At 37.9% G+C, this 13,331-nt stretch overlaps 1 protein-coding gene across 1 annotated transcript; it reads left to right on the top strand.

Annotated features, from left to right (window-relative positions):
- Positions 1-6,717: 6,717 nt before the first annotated feature.
- LOC147287581 (Subtilase family protein) lies at positions 6,718-9,424 on the top strand. The gene has a single exon (XM_086240524.1). The coding sequence runs from the start codon at positions 6,793-6,795 to the stop codon at positions 9,127-9,129; it is 2,337 nt and encodes a 778-aa protein (XP_086096650.1). The 5' UTR covers positions 6,718-6,792; the 3' UTR covers positions 9,130-9,424.
- Positions 9,425-13,331: the final 3,907 nt, after the last annotated feature.

Genomic DNA, 13,331 nt, shown 5'->3' with positions numbered 1-13,331 from the left:
TAAACAGAAAAAAAAAAAACACACACACACCCAAAAATCACACACTCCATCCCCATCTCCCCCCTCCCCCCTCCCCCCCCCGTACACACCCCCTCACCCACACACTTCCTCCCCACCTTTCCTCTCTCCGGCACACACCCATCCCCGAGCAGCCTACCACCACCGGCGACCACCCCACCCTCTTTTCTTTTTCTTCCCCTTACTCGGACCACTTCCCTTCCTCCAGCAAGCTCACCGTCGCGCGCCGGAGAAGAAAACATAAAAAAAAAAAAAAAAATTGGATCGGGTTCGGTGGACCAGTGCCGAACCCAATGGTTTCGTTCGGTAGGTACCCACCGAACAATCCTATTCTATTCGGCGGGTACCTGTCGAACGAAACCACCTGGTTCGGCACTGGTCTGCCGAACCCGCTGCAAATTTTTTTTTTTTAACTTGTTTGGCTGTCTGCTTGGGTGAGAGGAGAGAGGGAAGGAGATAGAGAGAGAGAGAGAGATAGAGAGACAGAGAGGAGAAAGGGAGGAGCCGAGGAGGGGCTGTCGGGCTGGTTATGGTGGCTGTTTTGGGTGGTGCTGCGCGCGGAGGTGGTGCTGCGAGGAAGGTGGTGGTGCTGCGAGGAAGATGGTGGCGCGCGGTGGTGGTGGTGCGAGGAATGTGGTGCTGCTGGTGCGAGGAAGGTGGTGGTGCTGCTGGTGCGAGGAAGGTGGTGATCGGGCGAAGGGAAAAAAAACAGAGGGGGGGTGTGTACGGGGGGGAGATGGGGATGGGGGTGTGTGGGTGAGGGAAGGGCCAAATGGTCTTTTCTCTTGAATTTTTTTTTTTTTTCAGAAAGGGTGTGCAAAAAGAAATTTAGGGGTGTGCAAATAGCAGCCCTCTAATTTTATCTCTAACTTAGCTTCGAAGATTTTTGAATTTTTATAAATAAAAAAAACAAAATAACAACTAAATAAAATGGTAAATATATGTGTAAGGATCTATAAATTGGTATAGAATCAAGGTCTAGGGTTCCACACCACCATGTGCAAACCTAGTAAACTTCTAGCAATTTCTCATAGAAAGGAAGACACTTAAGACTCAACTTGATGTCCTCACCAAAGTTATTTATATTTTAAGCACAAAATAAATGATTTTTTATGGTAGATTTTGTTTTGCTCAAGAGTACAAACTCTAAGCATCCCAAATGAAACCAAATTTAAGTAACAACTAAGGATCAAAGAAATTTGCAATAAAACTTTAACCACCAAACATAAATGTGGAAAAAGAGACTTCTAACTACCCATGATACATGACATTATGGGTGAAAATTTACTCTTTTCACAATTTATACATATAGATCTATGCAATTTTTAGAAACTAAAACATGAAAAATTAACTAGAGAATGTTCATGGGGTGCTTCTCCCTTACCTTGGTAAGAGAGTTTAGTGACCTCCCAAGGCTCCCATAAATTCCATAACATAAAAATAAATTACAAGAAATAAAAGAAAGAAGAATACTAAAATGAAATGACAAGAGAAGAGAAAATAACTAAGAGACATAGATTAAATAAAAGCATAAATTAAAGTGCTACAAATAGAAAATAAAATATAATAACTCTCAAACTCTCCTATAAATTCCAGCCTCAAAGGGTTGGAAATTCCCTTACCAAATTAGAAAATAAAATTCAGAATTAAAAACTTCTACAAATTTTCGGAGAGTAGTGATGTTCTACAAATTTTCTATTTTACAATATTCTTAGCAAGTGATGTCCCATATAACAAAGTGTGTATGTTCTTCTCAAATAAAATACTCTTGGTTTTTAGCCTACATATAATCCGAAATTGTCTCATTCATCAATACACAGATACATCCCATGTAATTGATAAAGATGCACCATTATGTATGTACAAATTAAAGGGTGGCACATATACCCCCCCAATGTATATAGTACTACCCTCTTCTCTTTCAGAAGAAATAATTAATTTTCTTTCATTAATTTGTCATTAATTTTTGCGATGCATCACTTTAAAAAATGTGGCTATGTAGGACATGCATATAGATATTACATGCAAGAACCTTCAAATAAATGATAAGCCTACCTTTTTCTTTACAATAATCGTGCTTAATTAAAGTACTCTAAACAATTAATTAACCTTCCCTTGCAAAAAGTTAGCTTCTATGTTTTGAATCGAAACCTAACCTAGAAAGAAGGTCCATGCTTGACCCATCTCCCTCTTTACTAGCTACGACCAATTATGAACCTCTCAATAATTGCATGACCAACTCAAACAGTCAAACTGTATCCATTAACCCCACACCACCTTCCTTAAGTTTTCACCTTCCTCATCTTTTTTTCTTTGACCAACTCACCTTCCTCATCTTAAATATAAACTGTACATGCATACATGTTTCACTGCCTCTTGGCATGGGGCCTATAACATTGACTCTGCCTTCTCTCACATCTATCCTTGGTGTCTTTCTATCAATTTCAACCTCGATCTTTTCGTTCCTCCTCCTTTCAACAAATGCTGGCTTCTTCTTGGATTAAGAGAACAAATATGTGTCATTTTCAGTTTATCTTCTGGTATAGTGGAAAAGGTTAGACAACCACCTAAATTTCAAAAACTTAAGTCATTAGTAAATTGAGTTAATAATATATCAATCTAGTTAATGTATTTCTTTACGTGTAACTTTATAGAAATGTCTATAAAAAATTTCAAATCGAAAATCTCTTAAAATCAGAGTTTTAATTTATATAATGTTAGACAATTATTTAACTCCAAAATTTTAAGCTGTTAATAAATGAGTCATACCACTCATACCAAATTAGCAAACAGAGGGAGATCTAGATGTTGGAGTTGAGATGGTCAATTTCATTATGTCAAATTCAAAGCCACCATGTACAATACCACAAATGCTAGCTAGGTTTGTCCACCCCTAAGGTCCCACCTTTACCAGTTTTGGTTGGGATCTTGAAGATGTGAAACCAAAGACGACTGAAGTCATGATCATCATTAAGAATACTTAAAGAACAAGATGATTGCATCATATATATAGTGGTAGATTTCTTGGCTGTACACCACCACCATATACATGTTCTTTCCAAAATGTCAATGATGATATATAGAAGATGATCGACAACTGTCCTAGGCATATCTGCGTAGTTGCACACTTGCACCTTAGTTAATTAGGCCAAATCTTACTTATTAATGCTTAATTATTTCATTAATGGTGCATGTTTCTTGAATTATTTTTGCTTGATTGGCCCTTTTGTTTTAGTAAAGCAGTTTAACACCCATTTTCCCTGGCCCACAGAGCCCACTTTTATAGCTTAACTCAAAATTTATACATACAATCATGTAAATGGCTCCCCTTAATTATAAGTTTGATGGTCCAAGTCAAGGCAACTTTAATAATGAGAGATGAAAATGTTGCACAATTTTTCTTTATATACTCCAATTAAGTCAGAAACCAGGTTAAATTCAGAGTCCAAATGTTTTCTGCTGTACGTTTAACCTCACATAGTAAAAAAAAAACTCACAAAGTTATGTTGCTAGTTCGAAGTTTGACATCGAATGGTACACACGTTGAAGATTGTACAATAAAATTAAAATTTTTTGCTCTGTCTAAAGATATTAATTATGTTAACATGAATCCTTAATCATATAAATTATTGTTTAAATATGTGTGAAAACAAATGAATAATAACAATACAACATACTAGGCTATCTATAGCTTGTAAACAAACATTCCCTTAATAAAATCATTATAAAAAAAAAAAAAAAAAAAAAGACCATAGGAAGGAAATGGGAAACATGTTTGATACTAGCTTTAAGCATGATATGGAACTATTCATTTCCCCAAGTTTTTATCCAAATTGAATTATTTTGCTTTAAGAATGTACATGATTTGGAAAATTTTTGTATTCTAGCTAGATAGGGTCAAAGTCAAAGTGCATTATATTCGAATACAAAACAAACATTATACCTTCATGAACCTAAACTAACATCCAAATCTTAATTAAGAAAATTAATTGATTCAACAAACAAATTATAAATGTTTCATGGTCACGAGCAGTGCAATACAAGGTTTTTGTCTGATTGTCTAGCTGGGGCACAGTAGCTCTATCAAATTGTTGGCTTTATATATATAGGTGTATATGCAAAATAATGCATGCAGTGTCAATTCATGCACAATGATCAATCACAGCAATTAAGTCTTGCCGAGAATATATCCCATATTGCTAGAGCAGTCACATTATCAACAATAATTCATATATCGCCTAGTGACAAAGATTGGAGAATGACATTATTTGTTTTTTGCAACTTTAATTAGGTAAAGTAGGCAAAGAAAATTAACTTTAAGTAGAAATATATTTATTAGAATTTAATTTAATAAGGTAAGCATTACCTTTCATATATCAAAATTTCTTTACATAATCCACCCACAGTGTGGAGCACAAAATCAAGGTTAATTTGAAAGGTCAAAAAATAGTGATATGGTGATTAATTATTTATGTGTATTTTGGAATACAATTAGTGTGAGGATGTGGGCCATGTGGCATGGCATAGAATCATGTGTACAAAAAAAGTATGAATCAGCCAGCGTTATTAACAAAGCATGTGAAGACATAGACACGTGTGCCCATTCCCACTTTTTAATTTCTGATTTCAGACCTTTGGACCCATTTTTTGACAAGTCCCCCGCTAAAGAAACTTTTTTTTTTTTTTTTGTGTACATGATTATTATACAAATTAAAAAAATAATAATATCCCAACTTCCAAGACACAGTCACCAGTAGGACCAGACCCTTTGTCTACCGTCCAAAATCCATCATTGTCACGGGCCCAATTCTACATATTAAGAAAAAACATATAGTTATGGATTATAATTTTATTAATTTATATTTTATTAGAAGTAACATATATACCAACAAGGACATAGCTGATTCTGAATAAGCGTGAGAGTGCAGGCAGAAGAAAACCCTACTTTTTTTGTTTATTCTTTTGGTGCATATATACCATCTTGTATATTAACATTGAATATATAGATTGGTGCACTTAGATTTTTGACAACCTTGGCCTTGGCACAACATTATACTATATTTTACAAGTTAATGGGGTGTTGTCTTACTCATAGATTGAAGATTCTGTTTTGTCTTTGACACGTTTGATGGCATCACCTTCTGTGGAAGCCCAGTTTCCTCACCCCAAGATCTCACTACTGCAACATTTTCTGATTTTCTTACCTAAATAACATATATTCTAACTAAAAAAGTAGAGAGAATATTGTAATTTATTATGTCAAATATATATATATATATATGAAATTGTTTATAATTGTTCATTGCATGGATATGTCGTTATGTTTTCAAGATATATTCTCTCTTAAACACTCTAGCGAAAAATATATATCGTCTAACTCGAAAAATATTCTTGTAATTAAATAGTGAATATGAGACAAGCTCGAATATCTTAATTTGAAATTCTCCATTATGTAAAATTCGAAAGAAATCTATCTTTCCACTTTCCATTGACAAAAGAAGGACAATTCCATTTCCATATATAATAAGATTCTCTTTAATTTCTTCCTTCTTTTTAGAAAGAAGTGAAAGCTTTTGGAACTCATAGACAGACACTAAGCATTACATCCAAGAACACTGTAAAAGACAGAAGAATATTATTATAAAGTTAATGGTGAAGAAGAAGCCAACAAATTTACCCCCACTCACTCACTTCAAATTTCCAACTGATGAAAGCATAATCCAGTTTAGTCCAGTCCTACACACTACACAAGTACGTACACAGTCCCCAATCAATTGCATAGTGGCATAGTTCCCCCAACTTTGTACCCACTTTCTACACTAGTACTCGATCTACTCTATACTTTGGCACTCCACATGTTTGCATCACACGTACCGCATGTCATGCAACCATTTTTTATTTTTAAGGGTTAATTACATTTTGTATTCTTTAAGTATATGTCATTTTTTACTTTAAAACTCAATATTTAAAACGTCTCAATATAAAATCTAAAGTTTATAAAAAATGCAATGCGTTAATTCTGTTAATTTTAACTGCATGTAACATGTGTAGAATTTATTTACATTGATGTAGATAGTAAATTTATACTACATAAAAAAAAAATATATATTAAAAAAGTCAGCTAAAATTTTATAAGTTAAAAAACTAATAATCAATTAAAAATTGAAAAAAACAAAAAACTTGGAACGAAAGAATTGAGGGAGGAGGGAGGAGGGAGGAGGGAGAGGTAAGAATAAAGAAGACAATTTTTATATTTAGTTTTAATGTTATTTTTTATTTTTTTAATATATAATAATTTAGTTGTCTTTTTCAATTCTTTTTTTGTTTATTTAGTTTATTTTATTTGTTCACGTAACGTAAATTTATTATCCACATTAATGTAAATAAATTTCACACATGTTATATGCAATTAAAATTAATTAAAAAATTAACGAAAAAGACATTTTACAATTTTTATAAACTTTTAATTTTATATTAAAATATTTTGAACATCAAATATTAAAGTATTAAATTTTATTTATATTATAACATGTACATGATTCTCAAAAAAAAACCAAAAAAAAAAAACAAAAGGCGTACAGGAATCCGTCGCTATAACATGGGTCTATAAGAAGAAGAGTGTCCGCACTGTATATGGTTTCGTCAAATATCTATCAACGTCAAAGATTTGAAACTCTCCTTCACTTTTTATTGATAAAGTCATTCATGTGTTCCAGCCATAAGTAATAAGTTGCAGAGAGCAGAGCACACGAGTCTCTTCTCTCACTCTCTCCAATGGCTTTCTCTCCCACTCCGAGCCTTGTCTTCCTCTCCCTGGTCTTCATCTTAGCTTCACCCACTTGTTCTTCTGATGAAGCCAAGACCTTCATAGTCCAAGTCCAACCCGACTCCAAGCCCTCCATTTTCCCAACCCACAAGCACTGGTACGAGTCCTCCCTCTCCACCCTCTCCTCTGAAACCACCACACCACCCACCATCATCCACACTTACTCCACCGTCTTCCATGGCTTCTCCACCAAGCTCTCACCTTCCCAAGCCCAAACCCTCCACTCCTTCCCCCACATCCTCGCCCTCATCCCCGAACAGCTCCGCCGCCTCCACACCACCCGATCCCCCGAATTCCTCGGCCTCCGCACCACCGACAGCGCCGGCCTCCTCAAAGAGTCCGACTTCGGCTCCGACCTCGTCATTGGAGTCATCGACACCGGCATTTGGCCCGAACGCCAGAGCTTCAACGACCGCGGCCTCACCCCCGTCCCCTCCAAATGGAAGGGTCAGTGCATCGCCGGAAAAGACTTTCCGGCTACGTCCTGCAACCGCAAGCTCATCGGTGCCAGGTTCTTCTGCGGCGGCTACGAGTCCACAAACGGTAAAATGAACGAGACCACAGAGTATCGCTCCCCGCGCGACTCTGACGGCCACGGCACCCACACCGCCTCCATCTCCGCCGGCCGCTACGTCTTCCCGGCCTCCACTCTCGGCTACGCGCGTGGCGTCGCCGCCGGGATGGCTCCCAAGGCCCGCCTCGCCGCCTACAAGGTCTGCTGGAACGCTGGCTGCTACGACTCCGACATCCTCGCCGCGTTCGACGCTGCCGTCGCTGACGGCTGCGACGTCGTTTCGCTCAGCGTTGGCGGCGTCGTCGTGCCTTACTACCTCGACGCCATAGCCATCGGCGCGTTCGGGGCCTCGGACTCCGGAGTGTTCGTCTCGGCTTCCGCCGGGAACGGCGGCCCCGGCGGGCTGACGGTGACCAATGTAGCACCGTGGGTCACCACAGTCGGCGCCGGAACAATTGACCGAGACTTCCCAGCGAATGTGAAGCTCGGAAATGGAAGAACAATCCCGGGTATGAGTGTTTACGACGGGCCGGGTCTAGCTGCGGGTCGGATGTATCCGTTAGTGTATGCCGGTGGCGAAGGAGGTGATGGGTATTCTTCATCTTTATGTCTAGAAGGTTCTTTAGACCCAAACTCAGTGAAAGGCAAGATAGTGTTGTGCGACAGAGGAATCAATTCAAGAGCTGCGAAAGGCGACGTCGTTCGGAAAGCTGGAGGCATTGGCATGATTCTCGCGAACGGCGTTTTCGACGGCGAAGGACTCGTGGCCGACTGCCACGTGTTACCGGCCACTGCCGTCGGTGCCGCCACTGGTGACGAAATAAGAAAGTACATCACAAGCGCGTCCAAGTCCAAATCTCCCCCTACCGCGACTATTGTGTTCAAGGGTACTCGTATCCGGGTCCGCCCCGCCCCGGTAGTGGCTTCGTTTTCGGCTCGCGGGCCGAACCCGGAGTCTCCAGAGATACTAAAGCCTGATGTGATTGCACCAGGATTGAACATCCTTGCAGCATGGCCTGATAAAGTTGGGCCTTCGGGTATTCCTTCGGATAAGCGCGAAACAGAGTTCAACATTCTTTCAGGGACATCAATGGCTTGTCCACACGTTTCGGGGTTAGCTGCTTTGCTGAAAGCTGCACACCCAGATTGGAGTCCTGCAGCGATAAGATCAGCTTTAATGACAACAGCTTACACTGTGGATAATAGAGGTGAGACCATGTTGGATGAGTCCAGTGGCAACACTTCAACTGTCATGGACTTTGGGGCTGGTCATGTTCATCCCCAAAAGGCAATGGACCCTGGATTGGTTTATGACATAACTTCCTATGATTATGTGGATTTCTTGTGCAATTCCAATTACACAACCAAAAACATCCAAGTGGTCACTAGGAAGCTTGCCAATTGCAATGGGGCAAAGAGGGCCGGCCATTCTGGGAATTTGAACTACCCCTCATTGTCTGTGGTGTTCCAGCAGTATGGAAAGCATAAGTTGTCTAGTCATTTTATTCGGATTGTCACCAATGTTGGGGACCCCAAATCGGTTTATCAGGTGGCCATTAGGCCGCCGGGAGGGATGGCGGTGACGGTGGAGCCGGAGAAGCTTGTGTTTAGGAGGGTGGGGCAGAAGTTGAGCTTCCTTGTGAGGGTTCAGGCTAGGGCAGTCAAGCTATCCCCTGGTAGCACTATTGTGAAGACTGGTTCTATAGTGTGGTCTGATGGGAAGCACACTGTGACTAGTCCCTTGGTTGTCACAATGCAACAACCTCTGTAAGTTGTTTGTGTCATTGTGTGTGTGTGTGTGTGTGTGGAAGGACTTTAGGGTTTTGGGTTTTAGGAATTTTGCACTCCTTAGTCCTTGTTATAGAATCATAAGTTATCCCTCTTTGTCTCTCTTAATATGTATGTATAATGAGAATGTGTTTGTAAGGTTTTCTACTCCGGAAAACTGATGGGGTTGGGTTGGTTTGTGTCTTTGTGATGCACAGTCAAGGTGGCATATCTCTGTTGTTGTTGTTGACTTCTTGTTGTAAGATTAAGAATCAAAAATGAAAAAGGATCCTTTTTCCTCCGTGTAATTTATATTTGTTAATCTCAACTTGTTGATCTGATTCGTTTACAAGTTTAATTTGTGAGACAGATGATTGTGTTTCCTGCAATCTGATTCTGTTGTCAAAGTATCTGCACGTAGGCTAAACTGCTTGTCAACCAAAACAATGAGATAGTGACAATGATTAGGACAAGAATCATGTGGGGTACTTCACAGTTCACACTTGAAGCAGTAAATTTATATAGCCAAAAAAAAAAAAAAAAAGCAGTAAATTTATGACTTGGTTCATATTGTATTTTATATTTAGCAACTGCATGACTTTGTCTGGTTGCATGCACAGAACAGAGGAAATCTTGTGTCACTAGAGAGAGCATGTAGGACCTAAATGGGGTTCACATGGAAATTAGTCTTGGTTTAAGCCTGCAGATTACATTTGAAATCAGAGAAACGTACTGCATTCTTGATGGGTTAAATTACGTACTTTAATTCCTTTTGACTTTGGATGAACAAGTTTGAAATCTGGACAAAAAAGGCTGAAATAACTATTGGACTGTGTGTGTGTAGAGAGATCTGTTTGACATATATGCATGCCTAATGAGAATATGCAAGTATGCAACTAACCAGCTGTGTGGCCTTTAATTGACCTGATGTCCTGATCCAATGAAAAAGTAAGCACCTAATGAATGCTTTTAAGAATGCCCTTTTAAGTTTCCTCTTGCTTCTAGCCACAACATCCAAGCATTAACATCGGGATCTGTCTGCCTGCAACTGCTGCATAATCAATGTTTTTGATGATCGAAAGGTAATTAACCTGTTTGAAGAAAGCAACTTAGCTGGAAAAGCCAACTCTTTAGGAAAGTGCTTTACATCTATGGGCCATGATAGTTAACATGGTTTTAAATTAGTTGGCTTATATTGTTTTACTTTGCTCTCATAAAATCATCATGTCCCATTCTTTTGCTGCACAACAAGAAAAGCAAGCTAAGCTTAATTCAAAATCTTGCTTAAATCACAAGCAGAAATACCCGATCTTTGTCTTTGGCTTTGGCTGAGCCTCAGAAGCTTCTTCCCTAGCAACCCTGCTGTACTAATCTGAGGCATTGTAGTGGTGCTTTTCTTGACCCACTAATGTATGTCATCAAGTAGATATAGAATTTGATCCACAAGGTGAAAAAGCAACTTGCAAGAGTTACATATTTGGAGGGATCCAGCCCTTCCAAGTAGGTTTAGTCCATAAATTGCAGAGCATTTTCAATCCTGACATATAGTCTATATACAATGTGGGGCATGAATTGGGTCAGATTCACATGTCTTCACTCTTCACTAGGTCTCTCTGCAAGGTAGTCATTTCACTTTAATCCTTCTTTTTCTTCTTTTGTTTTTAGTGGATCAGTGTCACTCTAGTTTAGGAGGGATCACAATTTCTTCCGCCAATTTAGGCCTATGTGTGACCCTACCCCATATATATATATATATGATGCATGTTAATGTATTTTATATTTTTATTTACTAGATTATGAACTTAGTGCCGGCCCACTTATTAGACAATATCCTTACTTGTTCGGTATACTTGTAAACATGGACTTTCTACAATTTGTAAAGTTAAATTGCTTCGGGCCCATTGGGCAACAAGCAGGCCTGTGTAATGTTTGTGGAGATGAGTTGGGGTGACCCTATAAACCTACTTTAGGCCCATCCACACAATCTACTATCAGTTTGAGAAAGGCAAACTGCATGGGCATGTTCATCGAAAATAGGCCGGACTTGACAATTTTAAGCCCAAGGATTAGCACATATCCCTCATTTACAGCAGTACAAGAAACTCAAACAAGAGTACTCCTACGGATTTCAATTTTAGATCTTAAATGCATGTGGCAGTGTTTTGTAGATCCATGTGTGGGTTTATTCTTAAATCATTATAGATAAATTACTCACTAACACAACTCTCTTTGCAAACATTCACAGTTTTTTCAATTTGAAGGATGACAGTGTATCTATTTTCATGAAACCAAGCTTAATTATACAAATAACTTACTTAACTATCTAAAGGTTGAAAAGTTGGTGTTTCTGGTATAAGTCATATTCATTGGTTATTGACTCATTATGTTTACTTGTTAGGGATTTAAAATTTATATATTAAACTTGGATGTTAAATAATGTTACAATGTATGTAACATTATTTTAATTGTTGTAAATAAATGAATTTAGAATAAAACCATACATAAATTTATAAAACACTATCATATATGTTTAGAGAGTAAATGACAACAATGATCATTGAACTTTACCCTTAGTATCACTTTGGTTCATGCACTTGGTTTTTTAATTCTATATTTCGCGAACTTTCATACATGTATCACTTAAGTTTATTCTGCCAATTTCATTCACTAGCTTTTTCCGTCAATTTTAGTCACGTGTCAAGTTTGTGAACCACTTTTGAAAGATAAAAATGGTAATTCATCCCCTTTTTCTTTCTCCAACATAATATATATGACTAAAATTGACGAAAAAATTAAAATTGACGGAATGGACTAAAGTGATACACAAGTAAAAGTTTGTGGATTATATAATTTAAAAAACAAATTCATGGACTAAAATGATACTCGAGGTAAAATTCGAGAATTCTCTCTATGTTTAGAATTCAAATTAAAAATTTTTAACGGTAATCCAACATTATTATTATTCTAAAATTGCGTGGAATTATAATAATATAGACAGGATATGGAGGCCATCATATAACAAACCGAACGTATCATGCCCAATGACCTAATAAATTTTGCAGGCGACCGAATAAAAGAACCAAAAAGACAAATTTACTTCTAATACTCTTAAGTCTTAACTCACGATTTCTCTATTGATCATATTAATTGATTTTCTGAGCCCAAAAAATAGTATTGGTAGTAGTAATTGCAACTCTGAGCAGGCCACGTGTAAGAGCCTGGCAGGTTGTCTTTCATATCTACCTAACACACTCCATTAATTTCTACTCGCTTGATAAAGGTTTCAACTCAAGCTTCGCACAAGTTCTATAAGCGTGTCCAATTTGACATATAACTTATAGTTTGATGGCTGATTAGAAGAATAGATTAATTATGGTGTGATAAAATCAAAACGTACGGTTGCGAAAATGCAGGCCACCGAGTCATGATCTGATGTCACTCCCAGCCTTTGCCCCGTAAGAGATGACAATATATTAATTTTTGTACCATCCTTTTCGTCACAATTGTACGTTCACAGCTGTTCTAGGACAAAGAAGGTGACCTAACCCCGCTCTTGAGTTTGACATTTGTACTCTGCATGCAACTACATTACTTCATTCAACAAAAAGATCTCTCCTCCTCTTGCATGCTTCATGCTTGTGAGGAAGCAAAGTGGTCCATTACTTGCATTGGATTTCATAGCACAATCTATGGTAGCTAGGCAAAACTTTTATAGCCAAGCTCTATATATGTATATCTTTTTTGGGTAAGGAGGAAATTTCACGATCCATTCTTTTTATCAAAATAAGATTTTAGGTATGTAGATAATGCATTCGAATTTGTGTGAAATAGGGTTCGAAGTTGGTATATTTGAGTTAAAGTTCGTTGATTGTTATCTTTTTCAGTATTGGATCACTCGTACAAGTTAAGTTCGGATGATAACGTATAAGAAAACATGAAGAAAAAAGAAAAAACTTTTACTTTTGTTTCCATGGTGAATCTTTTAGTTTGGTTTCTCACTCTCTCTTTATATGCAAGCAAAGGTAGAGCAGGGATCGAAAGTATCTTTTAAGTTGGAAATTTGGTTGTCAGAGTGGAATTAAGTGATGGTGAGATCGATGACCTACTATTTTCCAAGGTTGTTACAAACATGGATGCACAATTGCCTGAAACTAAAATACCAAAAATGGATAAAGGTTCGTAGCTATGTGACTAATATATATATAC

This window comes from Dryas octopetala, chromosome 4 (genome assembly GCF_963921425.1).
Source record: "Dryas octopetala chromosome 4, drDryOcto1.1, whole genome shotgun sequence".
NCBI lineage: Eukaryota > Viridiplantae > Streptophyta > Magnoliopsida > Rosales > Rosaceae > Dryas > Dryas octopetala.
The sequence above is the reverse complement of the archived record's forward strand: the minus strand, read 5'-3'. Positions and strand labels throughout refer to the sequence as shown.